Here is a 25,579-nt window from a genome sequence, read left to right on the forward strand (position 1 = left end):
CACCAGGGGGCCTCAAGTATTAATTTAGTCAGGGCATTTGAGGGAGAGGCTTCTTAAAGGCCAAGTGGCCTCCGCGGGAAAAGCCACTATTACTCAATTCTCAAGTCTTGAGAGATGAGTGGCGGTGTCTTCAGCTTGTCCCATGTGAGGAATTTGAAACTTGGAGCAGTGCTAACTTAGTTTTGAGAGTTACCAAAATAAAGTGTTTTAAATGCACCTAAAAAAACAACACAAAAGACTTAAACTCTTTACACGATACCCTAGATATGTGGAAATGATTTTAAAGGAGTGTGGATAGGAAAGTGTGTTTTCTAGCCCATTCAGTGTTTATGGAGATCCTCTTAAACCTATGAAGGACGATCTGGTATCAAATAGTTGTGAGCTTTTCAATACCGATTTTGAGCTTGACTGAAGTTATTTATAATGAAGGAATAAATGCTTGAAGACACAGGAGCACCCGCCAGAGAATACAAGTGTCTGTTTTAGAATGAGATTCCTTTATACCAGAATTCTTGTAAAACACAAGGGGAAATACAACATAAAACGTGTCTTGTGCTTCCAAGAAGATGCAAACATTGTAAAAATCAGAATTAAGTCATATGAAACTGTCTCTGCCTTTTTGAAAATCCAGATGATTCTAAGCCAATTTTTTTTTTTTTGGCAAAGAAATAGAATCAGTTTTTAAAAACAATAGGCTTGGAGATTCTCAAGTGCCTATAAAGAAACTACTGTAGCTGGGAGGGTGAAATGGGAATGCTGATCAAGTGCTTGCTTTTTTTGGATGTCTCAGTTTGCCGAAGTGAGCATAACGTAGGTGACAGTGTGAGCATCTGCAGGGCAGGTGCTGCGAGTCAATGCCAGAGAAGACAGAATAGTTGGCACACCGCTTCTAATTTCGTTGTTGTACCCAGAGCCAGAAAAAATATAAGTTTATATTCTTTTGAAGTGGGATGATGTTGTCTCTTTTTTTTTCTTGGGCTTCACACACTTTACACAAAGTACTCTCGGGATATTTGTTAAGCATCGTTTGACAACAGAGTGTAGGCTGATTTTTTTTTTCTCCCTATTGTGAAAAATAAAACTAGGTGACTTTAGTCTGATCAGGAAATCAGAATTCTCTTGTCATTTGTAAAACTTCTGAGATACAGTCTTAGAAAAGTTGTGAATGTCGTAGAAGCATTTAAAGCAGTGGTCGGCAGACTGTTGCTTTAAATAAAGTTTTATTGGAACATGGCTACCCCCATTCATTTGCATATTCCTGTGACCCCAGCAGAGTTGAATAGCTGCAGCAGAGTCCTTTAGGCCTGGAACCCTGAAATAGTTACTATTTGGCCCCCGATAGAAAAGGTTTCTGGCTGCCTTTTTGTAAGGTGTTGGAAGACCTGGTCGGCCAGTAGGACATCTCCCTACCTCAGATTATGCGTCCCAGTCTCCTGTGGTAGAACCACGGGTGAATGAATGAGAAGTGGTCTTGGAAAACATTTGAAAAGAACTGTGAGGGTATCTATCCTCTGGAGGAATTGTTTTCTTCTGTCAAGTGAGAGGGGCAACCCAAGCTGACGTCTTCAGTCCCTCTAACGACAGCTTTCTCCACTCGGCAGTTACCTCTGAGTACTGGAAGGGCTACCTTATGGGAGAGGCATTGGATTGTGAGCCGTGGGAGCTGGATTAGGACGAGTGGGTGCAGCTGGCTGTGAGGACACACTTGAGCTCAAGGAGGAAGGGCACTGGCTGGGGACTGCCCATGACTAAATGTGCCATCTTAGTGGACAATGAGTTCCCTGTCAACAGACATGTTTAAATAAAGGTTGTGTCTGAGGACTTTGGAGGCCCCATTCCAGCCTTGAAACTCTAATGGCTTATTTGGTTAAGGTTCTTTGTTTCCAGGCTCAGATTGTGATCATAGTTTATTTTGTCGAGGGCCTATTTTGGCCTCTTGGATGATTTTCTGAAAACATAATCTTGGTCAAATCAAAGCTGTATAAGGGAGGAGACTTGCTTCTTGCAGGCAGGGGATGGCAGAGGAAAGGGTGGCCGAGAGCCGGTCTCCAGCACAGTGGCTGCAGGAAGGGCACTGCTTCCTACTGGCCCCAAAGCCTCAAAGATGAGCCATCTGTCTTCAGCCGCTCTGCCATCTTTGCCTCCTGCCGGGGCTCCAGCAGAGAGGCAAGACTGGCTCCCGCAGATGTAGAAGTCAAAACAGGGTTTCGGGGCTGTGCTTTGCCGGAGAGTTTATGTTGGGACTTGGCTGTGAACAGCAGTTCTGGGTGAGGCCATACATTCTCTGTGCAGCTTTGCTGCTACGGGATAAGAGCAGCCGTGGACAGTGCACAAGTGAATGAGTGTGGGCGTGTTCCAACTTTATCTACAAAGGCGGGCCGTGCGCCAGATTTCATCCCGGGGCCGCAGCTTGCTGACCCCTGACATAGACACTGAAAGTTAGAGCTGGCTGGAAGGCATCCGTTCCGGTTCTCTCATGTTTTAGAGAGAAGGGGAAATGACATGTCCAAAGTCACACCGTGGCTGAGCCAGGATTACGGCCCCGAGTCTGACATAGATTCATGCCCATTCTGTGCCTTTGCCCTGCCTCCGCTGTGCAGTCAGGCTCTAGCGTTTGGTTAGCAGGGGGCCACCGAGTGAAAGAAGTGCCTGCCTCAGGTGGCCTCTGAGTAGCAGCAGTGACAGCTCCAGGGTGGTATTTGAACAGAGGCAGCCATGTAGCCCTGTGAGCTGGCCTCCCTTTCCCCGGGATGGACCCTGTTCACGGTCAAACAAAATACACACCGCATACATTTACAGGGAGAAATAACGCCCCGGAGTCGTGAAAAAGAACTGGGCTCCCACAGCTGCGTCACAGGATTCGATCACTGGAGCCGGGAGTGCCAGGAGATTTGAGACAGATGTTTTCAGACATGCCGCATGCCTAAAACATTTCCAGGGGTCGGGCTGCAGCGGTGACTTCATACGTGGAGAAACAGGGAAAGTATGCAAGGCGAGGACACAGGAGTTTATTCACCACGAGGTGCACGGCCAAGCTCTTTGCATTACATCTGCCTGTCAGGGTTGGCCCTTTCATCTGTCGTGCCCTCGGTGCTGCTCTTTGTCCGCCCGCGAATAAAGTACAGCATTGTGGTTAGTAATCCCACTCCAGTGACTCGACTTCAAATGTGGTTTTGGAGCGCATCCCAGAGCTCTGTTTGCTAAGCTTCCTACTCCTGTTTCAGAGACACCACTGGATCGCGAGCCGCGAGCACGGGAGGCTTCCCTCCTTCCTGCGACCTGTCGGGCTGTGGGCTGCTCTCTCTTTCCCCCTCTCGCTCCTTTCCTTTCTTTTTTTCACCCTTTTTTTTTTTTTTTTTTTTAAAAAAAAACAAAACAACCTTCCAAGGCAAGTTCATGGATACTAAGCTGATGTGTTTGTTGTTCTTTTTCTCCCTGCCTCCGCTCCTAGTGAGTAACCACACTGGCCGCATCAAGGTGGTCTTTACTCCGAGCATCTGTAGAGTGACCTGCACCAAGGGCAGCTGTCAGAACAGCTGTGAGAAGGGGAACACCACCACTCTCATTAGTGAGAATGGCCATGCTGCCGACACCCTGACGGCCACGAACTTCCGAGTGGGTGAGTTCCTCCACGGCCCCTCACCGTCCTTACCGGGTAGCTTTACGAGCTCGTAGCATTTAGACCCCCCCCCCGCATACCCCCCCCCCCCGCCGCCCATTCGCACACTGCTCTCTGTTTGAATGGGTTTCTGTCTATGAGTCTAAAAATGCTTTTTTTTTTTCCAAGAGACCTTTTAAATGACTTTCCGAATACATTTTAGCCTGGTGATTGGCTTCTTAGAGAAACGGCAACTAGCATATTGCCCCTTATTGCTTAGCACGGACGCAGCCGAGTGGCACTGGGGACGGGTCCGTGGGACAGGAGGAAACAGTCTGAGGTGAAGACCGTAAACCACAACTTGCTCTGATCGACTTCAGATCTTCTCTTCTCGGTGATACGTAGAACTTACGGTAGATTTGACTCGTGCTGTAACATTTGGAAGGTGGTGACTACATTTAAGTTTTCACTCCACAAATAGGACCGTTCTAAAGAAATTTAAAAAATTGTCAGAGCCTTGTATTTTTGCTTGTAGAAACAGACACAGGCTTGCATCTTTGGCTACATTTCTGCTCTGCATTAAAAGACCAAATTATAAATTGATACAGGACATGGATTTGCGGGGGGGCGGGGGGGATAGATGCTGGTGGATTACTGTCAGCACCGGAAACCTTTTACTATTTCATAAATAATTTAAATATGAACCGTAGTCATTACTGACTGCAAAAAAAAAGGCTTTTTACTTTTTTAAAGAATTTTTGTTTCTTTTTTTACTGTTTTGTAAGTGGAGAAAGTATTGCGGTCCACCGACTGCTGTCACCCTGCCAGGCTGTCATTCAATACAGTATTTTTGTCACGGAAAAATGTCTTTTATTATTTTTTTGACCAATTATGGTTTGCCTTGTGTACTCAAATAATCACAGACACCCACGTTACTTTAGGAGTTACTCACGGGGATAACCCAAATGTCAGACAGATAATAACACTGGCTAGATCTGGGCTTTTTATGGAATATTGCTGTTTAGTCTTGGGAGCGTACGTCTGGGGGGTAGGAGGAGGGGGGGTGTCTATTTCAAACTGATTTCCATCAAGACAAAACACAGCGAGGCAGCTCGAGGTCCTTAGTTGCTCTGCGATCCTTCTGCTTTATTGCAAATCCTAATCCCTATGAGGTCTGCCTAGGATTGTTGTTCGTCTGTACTTGGAAAAAACATGCCCCGTAGATGCTGTTTAGAAAGGCATTGTGAATTTCCTGGCTACGTTGGGGTACTTTAGGCATATTTTAAAAAGAATTCAGCTGCGAGGTGCCAAATGGCACATTACGCTTGGCAGGGCAGAGAGCCGAGTCTAATGGGAAGCGTGTTGAACTGATGATCAGGAAACCGGATTCTGGTCCTTGCCCTGCCACTAATTACCAGCTAATCTGCAGGATGTGACAGCTCATGTTTCCGAACCTCTGATTTTCTCATCCATAAAATAAATGGCTCCTATGTAGTGACCTCTAAAATACAGTGCGCCTCTAAAATCTTAGGACTCTTTAAGAGGAATAAGGAATATTATTTTCCGGCTTTTCCAGAGGGCTATCGACAAGGAGGGGAAGGGAAAAGACAATCCCAAGCAGGTTGTTATGGGCTTAATGGGTTTTTTCACTTTTACTTTCCTTGTTTTCCTTACTCTCATTGCTCTCCCTCCTCTATCGCCAGCACTGTCTGCTCCCCTCCTCCTTGCATTTCTCACAAATCCTTACAGTAGGAATGACAAAGTCATCAGATGGGTGGTAATTTTTTTGGCTTACAGTGTATTCATTTTGAAACTAAATATTTAAAGACTTTGAGAAACAGAGGAAGTCTGCTTGTTAAAACACGCCACACACTTTCCTCTCTGACATTTAAGCAAATGTGTAGGAACAGAGTACACGTAGCCCATTCAAAGTATAAAATGCAGAAAAATTATTTATAAAAATATTTCCAAGCCAGAGCTCAACTCTGCCACAAAAGACTGGCAGAGTAGTTTAATAAAAATAAAAAATAAATAAAAATGGGGGGGGCATAGTAATGAACAGTTTCACATTGGAAGTCATGGGAAATATTTCATTGACATCCTGAGCTATTTCTCTCATCTCTTTACATTTTAAGTCAAATACTGGATAATGTGAGGGACAAGTTTTACTTTTTTAAAGAATGGTAATTTTGTAAAATTTATAGGTTATGGTTCTTCAGAAAAACAGAAAATTTTAGAAATTCACTTTTCGGGCATACATCTTTGCGGACTTTACTGGTTTAAGTTCATTAATTACTTAGAAAAAGTGGTTTTTCGAATTAATTGCTTTTCTCTATATATGTTTGTTTATAGTGTGGTAAACCTTTTGACAAATAAGGTATGTATGTGGAAAATAGTACAGTGTGAGGAAAATCCAAAATTTGTTGTAACTTGTGAGCTAGTTTCCTTGGCCTCTGATAACTTGTCAGTTACTGTCTTTGGTTACTAAAGATGGAGGCTGGCAAAATTTTTCTGTAAAGGGCCAGACAGTAAATATTTTAGACCTTATAAGCCATGCAGTTTGTGTCCCAACTACTCAACTCTGTCCTGGTCATGAAAACAGCCATAGACAATATGTTTGAGAAGGGGCCTGGCTGTGTTGCAAAAACAGTCAGCTGGACAACTTTGGTTTGAGCTCCATAGTTTGCTGACGCCTGCTCCAATGAGTCCAGATAACACGGGGAAAACCATATGGACTTCATAGGGCACCTTCGTTAAGTAATCCATTTTGATCATCAGAACAGCAGAAATAATTTTGAACATTTACGTGGCGATTTACAGGGTGTTGTTTTTTTAAAGAAGTGGAAGAGATATTATTGTCACCCCCTTTTTCAGTAAGGAAACTTAGGCACAGTGGCCTGCCTATGTGAGTTTGCCTTAGTGTAGAGGGAGGGCTGGAACGTAGGTCCCTTTATGGCCCCTGTTTACTTGACTCCCTGAGGTCTGTCCAAGATGTGTAGGCGGGACAAGGTGAGGGACCTCAGGGAGGGCTGAGTTTGTGGGAAGGCTCGATGGTATAATAGAAAATTAACAACTGAGAGGCCAGTAGCCCTGGGTTCCGAGCCTGGCATCATCATAGCCATCGGGCACGTTCTGGCTCTCGGTCCTCTGGGGCCCAGGCCACTCATCTCCACGACGCAGGGAGTAACAGGCGTGCAGAGGCTGGTTCTGTAGCAGGCACGGGTGGTGCCTTGTCCTTCTGTTGGGCTTCTCCTGCGGTGGTCTTTCGGGTCCGTGGTGATGGTGAGTCTGGGCTGTTCAGACGAGAGAGGCAGGTGCATTTTTTTCATTATGATTAAGCACACACTCTGTTCTCGAGTGTTCAGTTGGGGAAATCTTAAATATAACTTCCACTTCATGTGACTTTAAAAGTGAGGCCCAAATGAGGATATCCAAGGGAAGTAATCAGAGATTTTAGAATAAACTCATTTTTATGAATGTGATATTAGTATAATGTAACAGAATATTTACATTAAGTGGCATTTCCTATAATATAAGCAGATTTTTAATTAGAAGAACTTTTTTTGTGTGCGTGGCATTCTGAGTGCTGCCTCCTTGCTCTCCCTGCCTTTTTAAAACTGGAAACATGTCCCCAGATGGGTGGGCCAGCAGGTTAGCTGTTGTTGCTTTAATGGATTCCTCCCATTCCATAGGGATATAATGAAGATGACCTCCTGGTATTTTTAAGTTGTTTATAGAATCGTAAGTTCCTCTAATAAGAAGAGCATAGGAATTCATGCTGTCACAACTAGAGCATTTCAAATAAAATAATACTGTCCCCTGGCAGAAGTTATTTGTAGAGACATTGAAAAGCCATCAGGATTGCTAAAATAGCACATTCAGTTTATACGGTGCTTTCTCTGAGGAGTTACAGGGGACTCACATTCCATTAGCACCAACTGAATAATTATAACAAGTATTTGACAATTTAAAAAGTATGTTCCCATGCATTACTTTATTTATGCTTATTTCCCCTGAGAAGAGTAGATGGTGGTGTCATATTTTGTAGATGTGAGTACCACGGCTTTCGTGTTGATTCAGGGTGACTGTAAGTCAGTTTTCCTGTCCAGGAGTCCGCACACCCCTGCCCTCCCACATTGCCTCCAGGGACCATGTCTTGGGGGTGATTATGTATAAAACACGATATTAGATTTTTCCAGGAGAAGCAAATCCTAAAACTGCCTGTGCTTGAGGAGGAGCTGAGGAGTGTCTGTAAATGGCCCCGATTAAGGTAGAAATGTCTCAGCAGGAGCCCAGGGGAGCTGTCACCTCCAGCTCCGGAGGGAAGCTTTCAGGGAAAAGGGATGGCCTTTTCTGTTTCGTTCACCAGGCCGCCCGGCTGCTCAGCAGATGGGCTCATAGTGGGGGCTGGGTCAGTGCGGGATGCCTGGGTGGGGACCGCTGGGGGCAGCTCAACTCGAAACGGTGGTCAATTCCAAAATGAGGATGGACGGGAAGTGCAGGGAAGGGAGGACCTTCCCGTCCACATTAGGCGTGGAGACAAGAAGGCACAGGTGGTGTCTGGGAACTGCGAGGAGTTTCCCTTAACTGTAGAAAGAATGAAAGGTAGTGACAGATGACAAGTCAGACAGCAGATTGGGGCAAGGCGACGAAGGCCTTCGATTTCAAGCTTAGGAGTTAGGACTTCACTCTTTCGGACCTTACTAATGTCCCCTGGAAAGGGGACATTGATATTTATCATTTTGGAAAAAAAAGAGGGAAGTTCTATTTTTCAGGTAGGAAACTAGTGTTTTAATAGCCTAAACAGCCCATCATAAGGGCGACGACCTGTAGGCGCTTTGAACTGTCCCGAGGTTGGCTGGCTGCTCTGTGGGAGCCGCCCGGTCCGCCAGCAGCAGGTTAATCCCCGGGTTTGGTGGGGAATGAAAGTGGGCCACGTTATGTAGTTTCTCCTCCTAAGGAGGGAAGGAAATTCTCTCGCCAGGAGGCATTAAATAAACCAACAGAACTGCCCAAGGAGGAGGCGGCACTGAGATTTTTTTTTCTGGCAACTTAGTTCAGACACCGAGTCTTTCGTCGTCTGCCAGTTGTCATTGTTTGGATCCCTTGATGTTTATCCAGCACAGAAACCAATCCAATACCAACATGTCACTTTTTGATGAACTGGGGTGTATATTTCCCCTGTAATGCATGGGTACATGCTTTATGTTTTTTAAAGATAATCCAGGGTACAGGTTTTATGTTTTTTAAAGATAATCCAGTGCAGTAATAAAAGAAAGAGGTTGCCTTTTTCTTGGGCACTCTAGAATGCCTAAGAAGCCGTCAAAGAAACTACTCCCATATATAATCTTTTCAAATGATTTTATTTTCTAATAGTGAATAAATGTCACAATGTAAAGCGTTCCCTTTTTTCTTTTATTTAAGCTGTGGAGCACCCATAAAAGTGGTGCTCCACTTATGGTATTGGGAACACTGATTCATTTACCATATTTTTATTGAGCACCTGCTATGTGCTGAGGGTTGGTTTAGGTATTAGGAATATAGCAATGAACAAAATAGACAAAGTCCTTGACCCTGTAACATTAAAAAAATATAAGGTGGCTCTACAACATGTATGAATCTTGAGGACACTATGCTAAGTGAAATGAGCCAGTCACATAAGACAGTTACTGCACGATTCTACTTGTACGAGGTACCTGGAACGGTCAGATTCACAGAGGGAGAGAGTGGTGGTTTTCCGGGGTTGGTGAAAGGGGTGGAGAGGGAGTGATTTTAATGGGTGCAGAGTTTCAGTTTTGCAAGGTGAAAAAGTTCTGGAGATTGAATGCACAACAGTCTGAATGTACTTAACACTATAGTGCTAGATACTTAGAAATGCTTAAGATAGTCAATTTTAAGTTACATGTATTTACCATAATTGATGAGACTAAAATGTATACTACCAGAAGTAAACTGTAAGAAGCATCTATATGATGTAATGTCAGGGAGTGGTCAATTTTGTGAAGAAATACAGTGCTGGGAGGGGGACAGAGAATGGGGGTGTTGGTGGAAGGTGTGGATTGTTGTTTTGGACGAGTGAGGAAGGGCTTTCGGGTGCGATGATGTTCGAACAGAGATCTGAGTGGTGTGAATAGTGAGCTCTGGGAGGAAACATCACAGACTTTACAGTCGAGCTCTGTGATTGTGTTGGTTATTCTATTTAAACTGTCATGTTAGGAGAATTTATGTGAACGTTTCCAATACGTCCTGTTGGGTTAGGCTTTATCCAGGTATTGGTATTGGTTTCCTGTGTGTGATCTCTGTTGATAAAGAACCTTATGCACAGTAGAGACAAGCAAGTCATTAGGTAAAAAAAAAAAAAAAAAGGTCTTGGAATTATTGCAGAAGGAATCTTGGTTCTTTATAATAAAAAGTACAGGGACTTCAATAAAGAAATGAATGACCAGAAACGCTGTCTCCACTTTCTCCAATGTTATTTCATGTCAGACAGACCATAAGATTTTGGTATGGAGCTTTCTCTTAAGGGAAATGAAAATGGCTCCTGCTTCTGAGGGCAGGGGTGTGTGTATGCGTGTGTGTGCATGTGCGTGCGTGTGTGCATGTGCGTGTGTGTGCATGTGCGTGTGCATGTGTGTGTGTATGCGTGTGTGTGTGCATGTGCGTGTGTGCATGTGTGTGTGTGTGTGTGTGTGTGTAGGGGAGAGCACCCAGTGATGAGAGCTGCATGGGAAGGTGGGTCCAGGGTTGGTAGGACCAACAGGGGGTAATAGGTTGACCCTAAGAGCCAAAATCAGGAGCATGAAGTCCTGTTTGGTTGAAGAGGAAGATTCCTGAAGGTGAGAAGGGAAGGGTGTCTCAGCGGCAGCATGAGACTCTGTCTGTAGTTGGGACAGTTTTGAAGAAACTAACCTTCGGTAAAAGAGGGTTTGGCAGTCTGCTTGCCCAGTGAGGAAGGCGTGTGTGATTGATTGTCCCTCTTAAGCCATGCCTGGCCTGTGTCACGGGTCGGACAGGACTCCATAAACGGGTTGTACGGGGCTAGCTTAGAATAAATGACCTTTCAAAATTCCTTGGAGCCTGTAACGCGATGTCACAAAGTGTGTATTCTTTCCTCATCTGTCAGCTCAGGCATATGTGGAACGATCCTTGGAAAACTCCAGACTGCTTAGCACGGCATGCGAGGCCCCCAGGATTAGCTGCTGCCTGGCACAGCGGGCCGAGCCCTCAGGACGAGCCGCTGCCTGCTGCCTGGCCTTCGCCTGCGCCCCTTCCTCCGTTTCTGCCAGACTGAGCTTCCAGGGAGACCAAAGGGCCCCGAATGCCCCAGGCCTCTGTGCCCCCCCCCGCCCGGCCAGCGCCCTGCGCAGCCCGCCTGGGCAGCGCCCCACCGCTGGCCCGAGTCGGCGAGCGCCGCTCACGCCACAGAACCTCCCTCCCCTTCCTTGTTTTCGCACCGGTTTCTTCCACTACACTCCCAGCTGCTTGGGGACAGGGGCCTGTCTCCTCCAGTGCCAGCATCGTGCCTCACTTTAGAGAGGCTTAATGCATTTTTGTTGACAGCAGATTGTCCGTGCAGGTGCCTGGGTGATACACGTTTTTCCATCCAAGGTTCTCAGACAACTGAAATCAAAGGGGTGAGAGACTCATCTGAGAGGGTGGGGGTCACAGGAAAGGAGAAACACACTCCAGTGACTGCAAGATGCATGGAAAGGGCACCTTTGTAGCACTCCGCAAGGAGTCGAATTGGACATTTTGAACACTGACTGCGGTGTATTTCCCTCGCACGGCAAAGTGCAGTCACATTTTCAGAACTTCAGCTCTCCCCGCTGCGTGGAGTTGCGGCTCCCCACGCCTGCCGCCTGTCTGACTCTCAGCCTCAAGTTCCCTTTCAAACGTTTCTGCCGCCGCCGGGGTTCTCTTTCGGGTCAGGCCGCTAGTCATTCCCGCGTCAGTTGACACGTGGCGGCCTGGCTCAGGTGGACCGTGGCCTGGCCCTGGCAGCCTGGGCCGGCGACCCAGCCTCGCGGATCCCACCCGGCTAAGATGGATCCGGTGATGCCCCGAGCTGCTCGCAGGGCTGTGCTGAGGCTCCGGAAAAGCCACAGGCTGAAGGTGTCCTTGGGCTCCTTGGGCTGATCTGAGGAGGCCCCTTCTCTTCTGAAGAAAACACATCCTGTGCTTAATTCGCACCCCCTTTCTCCCGTGATGTGGGGGAGAGTGCTTGCGCTCCCCTAGCTTGGACGGGGTGTGTTCCCTGTGTCCCACCGAGACAGGCTTTCCTTCCTTTACGGACCTGGATAGCACAATAGCTGCAGGAAAGACCTAGAAGGGTGATTCCATTATGTGCTCACTTTGCCTCTCTGCTGCTAGTGCACAGAAGGCTCTTTATTTGCTCACACAGTAGGGCCACGCCCCTCCGGCTTGGATGCGGCATCTCCTGGGGGCGGGGTTCACTTGCCTGCCTGCCTAGAGGCTCCTGCAGGTTGCCAGCCTGGCTGGCAGTGGTGAGAGCATCGAAACAATGTAGCTCTTTTTGGAACCAGAAGCTGTGGTCGGGAGGAAAAGTAATCATCCCAAGCGGATGGGGCATCTCCAGGGATGTTTGTCACGTTCGCTCCTGCTCTGTGCGGTGCCCTCTGCTGTCATCTGCCTAATGCACCTCCGGGCTCCTAGGATGGAGTAAATTGGAGGAAGCTGGACCTAAAGTAGATGCTGAAGTCACGTTTATGCCATGCAGCGTATACCCGCCTCATTTATTGGCTGTAGGCGTTGGGCTTTGGCATCTTAGTATAAAAGTAGAACATTTGTATCGGCTTTTAATCTCGAGGTATATATATTTTTTCCAAGTGGAGAGGAATAATGCATTTGTGTACTGTTGGAAAAGCCTCCTGGAACTAACATCACAGATGATGTGAGAATGTTTTTGAGGGCAGCCACACAGTCATCTTCATGCTCCGCAGTCCAGGAAAATCAAATAACTACCAAATGGGGCAGGATGAAGTTAGTGAGGAAGTTTGAGATTCATTCCCCAAAGTTATATCAGACACAAAAATGAGAAGAACCAGATACCCTTCCACTGCCAATTTAATAGAATGCTGTCATTGATGCACTTATTAAAATTCAATTTTCTGTTTAGTTGAAGGGAATGGGCTGAAGGGATGGTTTGCCGCTCAACTCCGTTACCTTGAATTTAGACTCAGGCAATAATTACTGAAAAAAATTGGCACGACTGCACTGTTGGCTTTTTGGGTAAGATTTGGTGGAAAAAAAGCAACAACTTTATGCGGTAATGAGAGATTTCTTCACTCAAAGACCTAACTTCAGATGCCCATCAGATTCAATCAAGTTTTGTTCTGGAACATGGGGGCTTTCTAAGCTTTCCTAGTGTGAAAACTCAGCCTGATTTTCATCAGATTTTCCCTCAAAGAGGTAAAAGGGGAATTTGACCTTAAAATCTTTTGCAGTGAGGAAAGGTGACCACTGCCCCTTTCCTGGCAAATTAGGAAGCGCCCTGGGGCATTCTTAATGAAAGTCTTTTTTTTTTTTTTTTAATTTTATTTTTGTTTAAAATAAAGGTTCGAACGTGTCACTTTTTGCCACTGCATTGTCTCTTTCTGAAGAAAGGGTGATTTATGAGCCCTCTGGATCTTCTTGTGGTATTAATAACATCTTGAGCCAGCTGTTTTATTGGGTGTACACAGAGGGTAATTAGAAACATCTGAGAGTCCCATAATGTGCCCAGAAAACCATGACGTTGTATGGAAAAGAAAAAAAAAAATTCATGCCAAAGTTGTGTACTTGGTAAATAGATGAATTAGTATTAAAATTTACTCTGTATTTTACCTTTTTTTTTTTTTTTTAAAAAAAAAGCTAAGCTCTTCAGACTGGAAATACCCTTTTATTGAAATGCACTCACTGCAGAAATCATAACCTTATTTGGTAAAAGACTTCTGACCGTGCTGTTCATACAGTAATTATCATTTCCCTTCTGTCAAGCTTCATCATATTATAGACCATTTTCTGCCAGAGGAAGTCTTTCTTCTTTTTACCTGGCAGTTACTTGAAAACTTCAGAATTCTGAGGGATCTCATGTAAGGAAATTAACTCTTAGGAACATACTGCACCAGGGACTAATAGGGCCAATTTGCCTAATAGTCTATCCTAGAAATCGGCTTGGGATCCAAGAGTTTGGGCTCTATTTTAGCTGGTTATTTGAAATTTGATCTATTCCAGTGGTGGCCGAGTTCGAATATTTGGGTTGTAGCAATAACAGAGGCTGAGTCAGGGTCTGATTTAAATCAGGTCCTGTTCTTCCTTTGAGACAGAATCTAGACAAGAAAACCTAACAGTTTAGTGGTGGCTGGCGAATGGTTCCTTTCATCTTCATTCACAAATAACAAGCCCTATGAGAAGTCCATGCTGAGTCAAACTGACGTGTTCCCAGGCAGCCGTGGGCAGGATTCGAGTTGGAGGCCTCCAGTATCTTTTAACCTGCATTGCTTTGTGTGTCCCCACTGGGTATGGCTTTGTCCTTGCTCATTTTGAAAGGAATTCCTCATCGATCATGGAGACAAAATTGTATGTTTTGCTAGAGGTTGACAGTGACCAAGGAAGGAGAAGTTGATTCACCTGTGGGGAGATGTTTACGGTGGGGAGGCAGGTCAGGAGGTAGGAGCTCTTGCTGAAACCTGACTTTAAATGCCTGCCTTCTCCAACCCCTGAGTCAGTGGTTCCTAGTCCTGGTTTTATACAACAGAATAATACCCCAGGGGTTACCCAAGAGTACAGATGCCCAGCCCACACCCCAGGCTTCCTAAGTCAGAATTTCTGGGTGGGCTTTGGGTATGTATAGCTTGAAAACAAATGATGCAGGCGGTTGTTTTGTATGTATAGCTCTGATGGAGATCCTATGGTCTGAGCCAGTGCTCACCAGCTTTTACCGCTCATAGGAATCACTGTGAATCTTGACAAAGTGCAGATTCTCTTTCAGTAGGTCTGGGGTGGGGCCTGAGATTCTGCATTTTTAACAGGTTCCCAGGGGATGGGTTGCTGCCTGGCCCATGGATCACCCTTTGAGTAGCAAAGATCTTAAGGTACTATTAATTCATAATAAATAATGGTTCCAGAAAGATGGGTTATTATGAATTAATTATACTGACTTATTGAGTTTCTGCATGAGGCTGATACTGTATTAGGAAGTGATGTATAAAGGCCAGAAGAAAGTCAACCATGTGATCAGAAGCTGTTCACCCTTTGCAGCAGCCCTACCTCAGTTCCCACCGCTCCTGAAGCTGAGGTCTCCTCACCCTGCCAGGCAGCCTCTGGGCAGGCTGCCCCCAGGGTACCATCCTTGCCACATGAAATGCTGGGGGCAGGCTGCCTTCTTTCTTTATCCCACTATTTCAGCCTGCTCTAGCCTGCCTCCTGCCTTGTACATTTTCCAGGGGACAGTAAGAAAGTCTCTTTGCTCATGTCCCCCGAATTCTGGGGGATAAGTGTCAGGCTCTCCAAAGAGTTTTCACCTCCTCTGCTCCAGCGCAACAAGCTGGTTTCTGTAGCTCAGCCAGCATCCCGGGAACTGAGGTGACTGTTACTGACTTTCGTCCTTAGCTTTGGGATGTTGCCTAAATCTCTTACCAAAAATTCCATTCCATGGCCTGGGCCACGGTATGCAAGAGCGACGCTCTTGGCCTGCTAGTAACAGGACATGGATTTGTTCTTCCAGGAGAGTGGAAGGGGAGATCTGTTTGCACAGATCCACCCTTATCCTAGGGAAGCCCTACTGGGAATTGATATTAAGCACGTTGAAAGTATTTGAGGACAGTCTTTAAGAGAAGATGCACTGGGACGATACCAAGTTGTCTAAACCTGCCTTGCAACCATCGCCCTAACTTTCTGATAACACACAGTCCGTATCCTGAACTTCCTACCCACAGGGCTTAGATTGTGACTTATGAACGTGATACCCAGGAGCACTTTCAGCACAGGAAAGAACTTGAATGAATGGAAAAAGAGAGTGAACATGTCAGCTCATTAGCTGGGATAGCAAAGCTGAAACTCTCCCTCCTTGTGCCATCAAAGCCCATTGTATTTCCTTCACTGACCTCTGGGTGCCTCCTCTTTCCAGCGTGGCCTCCTGACACCAGGCTCCGTGTCTTGGTCCCTGCCTCCGACTCCCCGATTTCACCTACGTTTGGCAGGCTTATCTTTTGCTGGTGCTCACTCAGTTCCCTCTCCTACTCTGAAATATCTGTTCACACCCTTAGTGCAGATGGGAAGGCGAAAAGCTGAGTTTGTCTGATGGTTCTCAGTCAAAGGAAGTTTGGCCCCAGGTGGGACGTTTGGCAGGGTCAGGAGACACTGTGGGTTGGCCAGACTGGAGAGCGCTCCTGGCATGTAATGGATAAATTCCAGGAATCCATCTAAATATCCCACAGTGCACAGGATAGCCCCACGACAAAGAATTATTTGGCCCAAAATGTTGCCAGTGCCAAAGCTGAGAAACCCAGCGCTAAGCATTGCCTTTTTTTCCTATTGGACAACGTCTTGGACACTCTCTCTGACACTCTGTCCGGGTCCCTGGAGAACCCCGCCTTTCAAATGTCAAGATTGTTCTCTAGGTAGAACCTCCGGCATCTTGTCACAAGCGTGCTCCTTTGGTGATGGTACTGAGGCTGAAAGTGACAGCGAACCCCTGCGGCCCTCCTTGTACGCCTGCTGCCTGGTCAACTGGACCCTGACCCCTGGAGGCTTGATTTGCAGCGGACGACGTGTGTGAGATGATCTCGCCGGTTGCAGAGAGTGCAGGATCCTCGAGGTGGTTTGGGAGGCCTCAGGATGACTCAATGAGCGAGCAGGATTGGCCTTAATTATGGGGAGATTTGGGAAAGGAAAGTAAGAAATAACGAACAGGAAAAGGCTGAGCAGAGGAGGCGTTTTTTGCACATCTCAGAAGTGATTGTATAACACAAACCACTTTTCAACACCGACCTTTGCTACCGTGGACACCCGTTTGCGGAGCATCTGCGCTGTGGCCACCGGGAGGGGAGAGACAGCTGAGTGTTTATTTGAGCCATAGCATCGTCACACGTTCAAATAAACACAGCACCTTGGGAGGGTACAGGTTGGTTATTTCTAACCCAAACATCTGTCCGCATGCCTTTTGAAGGGTTATTTTGCCAAGTTAGAAAGAAAAAACTATCCAAGCATTGAAAGTCTGACACATTATTTAATTTATTGAAAAAAGGAAAACCTCTGTGGCTGAAGCACTCTAGGTTAGCCGGACAGTGATGTGTCTCATGTTTCCCAGCGTTTGCTCCGGGACCGAGAAAGAGCCGAGAGCAGGTGAAAGGCATCGCCTCCGCGCATAGAACCCCCCCCGCCCCCGCCCCCCTCAGGATGGTCATCTTGCCCAGGAAACTTGGAATTTTCACGGTTGTGTCTTTTGGGCTTTTTTACTTGAATGAAATGAAATGTTCTCAATTCACCGGTATAGGGGTGATCCATTTTATTGCCTGTCTTCATGAGACCCCAGGCCCATAATTCATACGGCTGATTTCTTCCTGTTGTATCTTTTCATTAGTTGTAGCAAAATATAACTTTTACCATTTTGACCGTTTTTGATTGTACACTTCAGTGGCGTTGAGTGCGTTCACGGTGAGGCGCAGCGGGCGGCTGTTAGCACGGCCCATTCCCAGCGCTCACCGTCCCGGGCAGCCCCCGCAGCCCCGTTGAACCGGCGCCCCGCACCCCGCCCTCCAGCCCGCCGGCCTCTCCTCTGCCTCCCGTCGCTGTGCATTGGCCTGTTCTGCGCACTTCATACAAGTGGAATGACGCAGCGCTTGCCTTGTTTGTGTCTGGCTTTTCCCTTAGAATAATGTTTTCAAGATTCTTCCTTGCTGGAGCATGTGCCAGAATTTTCTGCCTTTTTAAGACCGAATAATATTCCCTTGTGTGTATATTGCTGCCTTTTGTCTATTGATTCTTCTGTTGATGGCGCTTAGGTTGCCGCCATCTGCTGTAAATCAGGCTGCAGTGAACATCTGTGAACGAGTGTCTCTTGGAGTCCCTGCTTTCATTTCTTTGGGGTCTAGACCTAGAAGTGGAATTACCGGTAATTCTGTTGAACTTTTTGAGGAATTTACCAAACTGGTTTTTTTCCGCAGCAGCTCTACTAGTTTATATTTCCACCAGCAGTGTATTCGAGTTCTAATTTCTCCACATCTTCACCCATACTGGTTACCTTTCTTTTTTTTCTTTGATAAATAGCCATCGTAATGGGTGTCCAGTGGAATCTCATTGTGGTTTTGATTCGCAGTTCCTTAATTACTAATGGTGTTGAACTTCTTTTCATGGGCTTATTGTCCATTTGTAAATCTTCTTTGTAGAAATATTTATTCTCATTCTTTGCCCAATTTTGAATTAGTTTGTTGTGGTGGATTTTTTAAAAACCGGGATTTCTACTTACTAAGGTAAGTACTTAATTATAGTGTTATCTCTAGCTGATACTGATTGTGACTCTTTTGGGATACCTGAGTTCTAATCCTGATTCTGCCACTGGGACAAAACTCATTTTTAAGTCTTTTTTTTCTTTTAATCTGTAAAAGAAGAGTTTAGGGAGTAGATGTAGATCCCTTGCAGCCCTAAAACGCTATTATATTATCCTGTCTAAAATAAAGGCCGTCCTCTGAGGAGTATAATAGTATAAATGGGATTAGGCTATTTTTAATATGTTTTATTCTGAAAATATTTATTGTGATTTTCAAGTATGTACAGTGTGTTCTCTTTTGTACTTTTTTTTGGCTCCACGTTGCACTTTAAATCAAAGGACGATTTTACACAAATCCCATGATATATTGTGTGGTGACGTGTCATTGGCCCGACAAGTTTGATCAGAAAGCTAGAGGCCTAAAACGTTTGACAAGCTTACAAATGACTGTATTTTTTCTTGCTTAGTTTTTTAAACCAAAGTGCTCAGAAGAGTTTGGCCAGAAACAGAGGTGGCCTGAAGGAAGCACAGCTTGTATGGAGTGGACAGAGAGGTTAGAGTTGGGCCGGGCCATCCAGGTTGTACAGGGCTAAGTTGCTTTGAGTTTCAGTTTTTTGGTTTTTTTTGAAGGAAACTGAAATGAGAGCTTGCATGCCTTAGAATGTGCTAGAGCCCTTCTACAAACTGTAACAAAGAAATGATTTAGGATTAAAAATCTGAGCTACAAGGAATTAAATCACCTTACTGGGGGGATAAAGTCAAGAGCAAATTTTACATTTAAGAAACATAGTGTTTATAGTAACCCAAGAGGTAGTTCTTTCACATGATACATGTTTGAGTTTATTTATCTCTTGCTAGTTCCCCAGATTCCTTCATTTACTTGGATTAACAGCTCCTTGAAATTTTTCTTCTTGTGGAAGGAAAAGGCCAGATGCCTGAGCTTTCTTCAGTCAAAATATGGTGTTCAGTAGTGCTTGTGCTGGAAATCCGCGCTGCTCCGTGTCCCTGCAGGCATCAGTGGGCTCCTATTTTCTTTAGGAGATCGGAGGGAGAGAGGTTGGGGTGTTTATTTCCAGCTCCCTCCTTCTGGGCCCCTGGGGATCTGTATGATCAGAGCAGTATCCATACAGGTGTGATTGTTAGTTATTATTAATTGCTTGATTACCATTTATCATACATTTGATGACATCAAAATGTAAGTCCTTGAGCTACAACCGAACATATTTTAACACGTTGTAAGGTAAGAGATTGACTTACTTAATTTCTTATGTATTTGAAATTTACAAAATATCATAAACCGATAGCATTGCCTAGTACTTCAGTATTTTTATGTCATTTAGCTGCAGTTTCAAGTCTGATACAAAGAAATTATCTTCTCTTTGTAGTTTTAATAAAGTTTAGGAGAATCCAAAGGATTTTGAATCAATTTAATTTACTACTTGGGGTTTTCATAAAGAATTTAAACATTTCGTAGCTTTGCAAGTGACAAATTTTAGCCAGTTGATAATCACTCCTTTGGTGACTAAAGAGCAGATTTTATTTGGAGTCAGGGCGTGCGTGGAAAGCACACATAATTTCTCCTCTTCTGAAGTACTTGGCCTTTGAAATTTAATATATAATCTAACCTTAGAATTATAGATGCTATAAAATTTATAAGTCAAACATCAAAGGTGTTTGGATTCCAGAGACTTGTTATTGTCTGGGATTATTTAAGAAGTTGTTAGTGCAAATAGTATTAAAATGTGGCTAATGCACGTGTGGGAATGAAGAGCTGTGAGGGTGTAAGCAGTGAAGCCAGGGAAATGGCATTTCAGAGGTGACTTATTTGCTGTCATCCATGTGTTTTTCTGCAAAGTCGAACACTAATGATTGTAGGATGGCACCAAGTAATCCATGTGCAAGAGTTGTTTTCGTGGAAACCTGTGGAGAATTGCTTTGGGAAACGAATGGGAAACCCTTAGAGCTGAGAGCGGCTTGCAGAGCATCTGGTTCACCCTTTTTGTTTTATGTGTCAGAAAATCGAGGCCCAGTGTGGGAAGGTGACTACCTCAAGGTCACAGCTAGTAGCAGTGCTCTGGTTCAGACCCAGGCTTGTGATTCTCGCTGCGTTGCCGAATGAGATTTTGAGGTTTAACATTTTTATATCTGGAGATTTCTTAAAGTGGCCTTCCGTTGGACAGGGCCACTGCTCGATGATTTCTAATGCACTTTGCCCATGTGAGAGGAGTGTCAGAGAGGGGGTCTGCTCCAGCCCTTCCTCACTGACCCCATTCCCACCCAGATAAGGTGAGGGTGCGAGCCACTGGGTAACTGGGAGGAGCTGGGATGACCAGACTGACAAAGAACATAGCGCAGAATATTCCCTAGTTATTCTGTAAACCTTTGCCCAACAAAAGAAAACGTAGATTATGCTGTGTAAGCTTCAGGTAGAGATTGATGTGTGGAATACCGAACCCGTATATCCAGGGACTGGGGATTAAAAATGCAGGTAGTCATGCAGAAGGAATATCCCCGGGATCTAGCAGACAGGCCCTCGGTCCCACCACAGGAGGCCACCTCCTACCCACACCACCTTCTGCAGGGCCATGCTGAAGAGCATTGGTTTACCTACTCAGCACAGTCCCATGCCATCTGCTGGAATGAACCCAGCGGAGAAATTAAGAGAGGGTATCCCAGGTGAGCTCAAGTCCCGGAGACTCACTCTTCCCTAACTAATTCCCGGAGGGGGTTCCTGAGTAACACTTTCTCAGCTCATTGAGAGGAAGTTGAGTTAATAAAGAATCTATGATTCATTGAGTGGTTATCGAAGGAGTCACCTTCTAGTCAGAGACTGGAAGATTTCTTTCCAGTGATTCACATGTATTACCCAGAACACTCGGACTTCCTTGAATTTAAGATATAAACTCAAGTCCCTCAGAAATAACGTTGAAATACCAGAAATCAGGGAATCTTCCCTCTTGTCTCCTTCTCTCCCCAGCCTACCCCTCTCCTCGCTTCCCCCCCGCCAGTAACCTTGATTCTCCTAATTGCCTGGTGTGTACCTAAATGCTGGGTAGCTGTGAAGACAAAACTGTGGGTCTTCAGAATGGCAGAAGCCCAGAGTGGACCTTTTTTATTTTCTGCAAAACTGATGACACATTCTTAGTCTAGCACATCCTATAATGAGGCAGGAAATGCACTTCTTTGGAGAGCTCAGTTAAGGTGAGATGAAAATGTCTGTTGCGCTGCTTTGTCTCACGGCCAGACAGAATGCAATGAGATGGGAATGTGGGGGGCTTAGGGTCTGCTTAATCCCAGCCTCGAGTGAGCCCCTGTGAGTGAGGGAACAAAGCTGCAGCCTGGTGAGCCGTGGCCGTGGTAGCAACAGCTGCACTTAGCTTGGCTCCCCTCCCCTTGGCCTTGACGGAGCCCCGCCACTCTTCGCAGAGAGGAGCAGCCTGCTGCCGCTGTGGCCCCGCAACTCAAGGGCTTCCCATCACGAACGATGAAAAATATGGTTCCCACCAGGCTGCAGCTAAATTAATAATAATAGTCCCTCTGAACCTTGAGTGCTTGCTAGAAAGCCAGGGCTCAGCCAGCTCAGCTGCCACTTAACCAAGCTGTTGAGTTTGAGTTATCAAAAAGTGGTCACCGTTAGCCCTTCCTGTCTAGCACCTTTTAAAAGTAACATCACTGGTTTTATTGCCAGAGAAAGAATTTCTGCTCTTCTGTTTCTTAATCTCTGTGCCCGATTGTTCAACTCTTTAAATAATACTTTTAAATGATAGAAAGACCGGAACTCCAGTGGCTGTGTTCCGTTTGAAGGCCCCTACCGAAGGTATTTACTCACTCTGCCCCTGGGATCTATGGGTGGGTCTAATTTGGGCTCCCTTGGCTTCTGTGTGATATTTCAGTGGCTTATTGAAGAAAGATAACCCAAGTAAAACTATAGGAAAAGACTCAGTTTGGAGCTGGAAGGAAAGGAAAACATGATGTTTATTGAGTACCTCTGTGTACCCAGCATAGTTCCAGGCATTTTCATACTTTGCCTCTTCATCCTGAGAACAGTAGGTATGTTCCGATTTACTGATTAGATAACTGAGGCCTAGAAAGCTTACGGACTCAATCCAGAGAACTGTAAATATTCAATCCAGCTGTAAAAATAACTGTTGTGGACAATTTCCATTTGTCTGGCCACACAGAGAAAATGTATTAGGGTCTTGAAGAGACTTGCCCCTTCTGATTGTCGGTAGATGAATAGCAGGACCTGAGTTCAGTGGGATCCAAGTGCTCGGGAATTATTTCGAGCGGCTCATTCATGTGGTTAGGGCAGTGCTGTTGCCAGGGGAATATTTTGATTGATTGTGTCAGTGTCCTTGGGTGGCCTTTCTGAGAGCTTGAATGACTGTGTAAGTTTGGTTTCCTCTAAGCTTTTACAGATGAGGCACCACATCGTTGTTTTGTTCCTCTAATAACGATTAATATAGTAAATTGAAAAGTATGGGAATTCAGTACAGCGGGTTGACCTACTATGGAAATAAGCTTTTTCAGCTCTATTGAGAAGACTAAGTACATATTACAGACTTTTACTGGTAACTGGCTGTTGGGCCCTTGTGGTTAATAACAGCTCCTATTTCTGCTTCATTATTAATGATCATTACAGTACTTAAGGATGGAAAGTAGATTTTTACCTACCAGCTCTACCGTGCCTGACCTGTGAAGTGTTGCAGAGGATTCAGAATCTCTATCTAGGCCCTGTAAGAGCCATGATAGATTAGTCATTTTTTGTTAAAGATAGAGGAGGAGAGAGTGTAGCAACTGCCCTATCGCTGCTGCTTCCAGGGGTGTTGGCAACAGTCCACTAGTCCCAACAGTGAAGACACGGCCTCCTGATCTCTCCAGAACCTGCTGGGAAAATGTGCACACTCTGGAGAGAGCGCGGTAGACTTTGAGTGTTGACTTGGCCATTTATTGATGATGCGCTTTAGGAAGAATACTGAGGGCCTCAGAATCTCAGTGCTCCATATAGTTTGGTATAAAACGATGTCATTCACAGGGTTGCTGTAAAGAGTAAATGAGATAATGAAGTCAGTGCCCTATAAAAGGGTAGCCAACAATTGTTAGTGCCTTTCCCTTACATAGAGCCAAATAGCCATTTCCTTGTTGAAACTTTATTGTCCTTGCCTTCTGTGAACAAATAAGACTATTTTATATGGATGAATAAATGATGTCAATATTGACATGAAGGCATTTTAAGATAGATATGTTATCATTCCTATCACTTTTATGTATGTATTAGCTAAAAATTAATGTATTTTAATTTATTAACAAAATGACTGGAAACCTTTCAACAGGTTTATTTTGGGTGTAAAGAACTTGCATCTTAGACTAAACATTCATGGCAGCTTTTACCGATCAGTCTTAGAAATTTTGAATCATTTGGTGAGCTACTAAATGATCTCTTCTGTACTTCCAAACAGTTTTCATTACTGTTTTCCTTTGTTCTGTATCTCCCAAGGCTTTTGAGTTTTTGTTTAGATGAGAAGGGAGGGACTTGGTAGAAGTGAGCATACTTGCCAGCTTTCCGGAGAGCTTCACAGGAGCCTGAGGAACATGTCGAGGGACTTACTTGATAGTCATTGTTTTCAGAGGAGAGTGACAGTCGTAGATAAGTTATTTCTGTGTTTCATCAGGCTCAAGAGAGCAGATTTGGAGGGAGACAGTGATATTGTTACTGTTTACCTTTTGTGCCTAGAGTATAGAATTGAAGGTACCAGAATAAAGGGTGAAGTTTATCAAACCTGAATGTTTACTTAATAGATTTGTAGTTGTTCATACATGTGTCAGTAGAGTCATACAGAATAAATGAGCATGTAGTGATAGCGGTCAAGCAGTATCTTAAAAATCAAAAGGAATTCTGTATTATTTTTCTTGTTTGCTTTAGAAATTCTGACTGGATGTTATCATATTTCTAATAACTACTTGGGAAATTCTATCAATTCTGTTTTTCTTTTTTTTCATGGGGTATTGGGCAATGAAAACCAGAATTCTCCATTTTATTTTTTATTTATTTATTTTTTAATCCTCACCAAGGATACTTTTCCATTGCTTTCCAGAGAGAGTGGAAGGGAGAGAGAGAGAAAAAACATCGATATGAGAGAGACACTCGATTGGCTGCCTCCCGCATGCACCCCAACCATGGCTGGGGGTCGAGCCTGTGACCAAGGTACGTGCCCTTGGCTGGAATTGAACCCAGGACCCTTCGGTCCAAGGGCCAGTGTCTAACCTCTGAGCCAAACCGGCCAGGGCCAGAATTCTCCATTTTAATTTAAAGAACTCTGTCTAGTTTTATGGTAATGGTGGAAGCAGAAATTTTGTTCTTGTCTTGAAATCCGGTTTAAGCTTTCCTAATCTGGACCATATTGATGACACATGTAGTTGACAAGTAAGATTCACTGTTTCCTCTGCTTGGCTGTTGATCGGCTGGCTAGCAGCTAGAAGATCTAATCGTAAATCACTCATGGAGATTATGAATAGGCTGTAAGTTTGTCTGCATGTGTAGCCTTTCTTCTTCAGCGATAGAAGTTTCGTATAAGGAGAGCAATTAGTTGAACTTTGAAGGAAGAGTTCAGAAGAGATCTGTCAGATATAGACAAGGACTGTTGTCGTTGAGCCCATGGCGTTAAGTGGTGCAAATGTATGTGAGGAGCCCAGGCAAAGGGCTTTGGGAAAGAGAGTATTCATTCCTCTTAGGCCCAAGAAATAGGAAGCTTTAGGAGACTTTAAATCATCGCTTACCATTGGAAATATTCCATTATGTTAAAAATGATGGAAAAAATACAAAATATGGTTTTAAAAATATTCTGGATATAATATTTAAAGTTTGAAGACAATTCGAAGCTTGTGACTAAGTTTGCAGAACTGTTCAGTGTCTCCAGGATCGCCGCTACCAGTGTATTGGAAAAGCGTTGGAAGCCTTCAATATATCATGGAAAGCTAGCTGAAAATCATCACTTCACTCTCAGCATTATCATTCAACTTACTTGGGTGTCATTTGGAACAAAAAGAAACACAAAAAGCTGTCCTGGGGGAAATCTTAATCGGTCCTTGCATAAACCCAGAGAAGTTTAACTTTGGGTCTTCTGCCTTTTGTCAGAGGGCTGGAGAGTTGGCCCCACTGAGGTTCGCGAAAATCTGGGACATGCATCGGGACTGCTTCGGGTTTCTAGACTCAGAGAAGCAGGAGCCCCTAGGCCTGCAGGGAGCAGTCAAAGGAGGCCTCACAAGGAGACTGTGGAGTGGTGGGAGCAGCCCAACAACTGAAGGAGGAAGAGTAGGAAGAGGAATTTTTCCAGAATCTAGCCACGTGCATTGACATGGATTCGACAGAGAGGACGGTGTGTTCTTGGAATCACAGCTTTCTCAGTTTAGGGGTCTAAAATGCCCACAGCCGGGCATGGTGGAGTTATGCCTGGCAGCACTGGGTACTTAGTGCACTGTGACCATGAGTGGAG

General features: G+C 44.9%; 1 protein-coding gene across 16 annotated transcripts in view; it reads left to right on the top strand.

Annotated features, from left to right (window-relative positions):
* Nucleotides 1–25,579, top strand: part of LTBP1 (latent transforming growth factor beta binding protein 1) — a 313,392-nt gene that overhangs the window by 123,147 nt on the left and 164,666 nt on the right. For 8 of the 16 annotated variants that reach the window (XM_081157279.1, XM_081157291.1, XM_081157280.1 and 5 more), the window contains exon 1: nucleotides 3,382–3,619. The exons of 1 other annotated variant lie outside the window; for it this stretch is intronic. In XM_081157279.1, the coding sequence (XP_081013405.1) occupies nucleotides 3,397–3,619 (223 nt within the window). In that variant the 5' untranslated portion in view covers nucleotides 3,382–3,396. Of the gene's footprint in view, nucleotides 1–3,381; nucleotides 3,620–25,579 lie in introns of those variants that run through there. 7 more of the 16 variants (XM_081157290.1, XM_081157285.1, XM_081157276.1 and 4 more) reach the window with 1 other exon arrangement.

This window comes from Miniopterus schreibersii (assembly GCF_964146895.1).
Source record: "Miniopterus schreibersii genome assembly, chromosome: 13".
Lineage (NCBI taxonomy): Eukaryota > Metazoa > Chordata > Mammalia > Chiroptera > Miniopteridae > Miniopterus > Miniopterus schreibersii.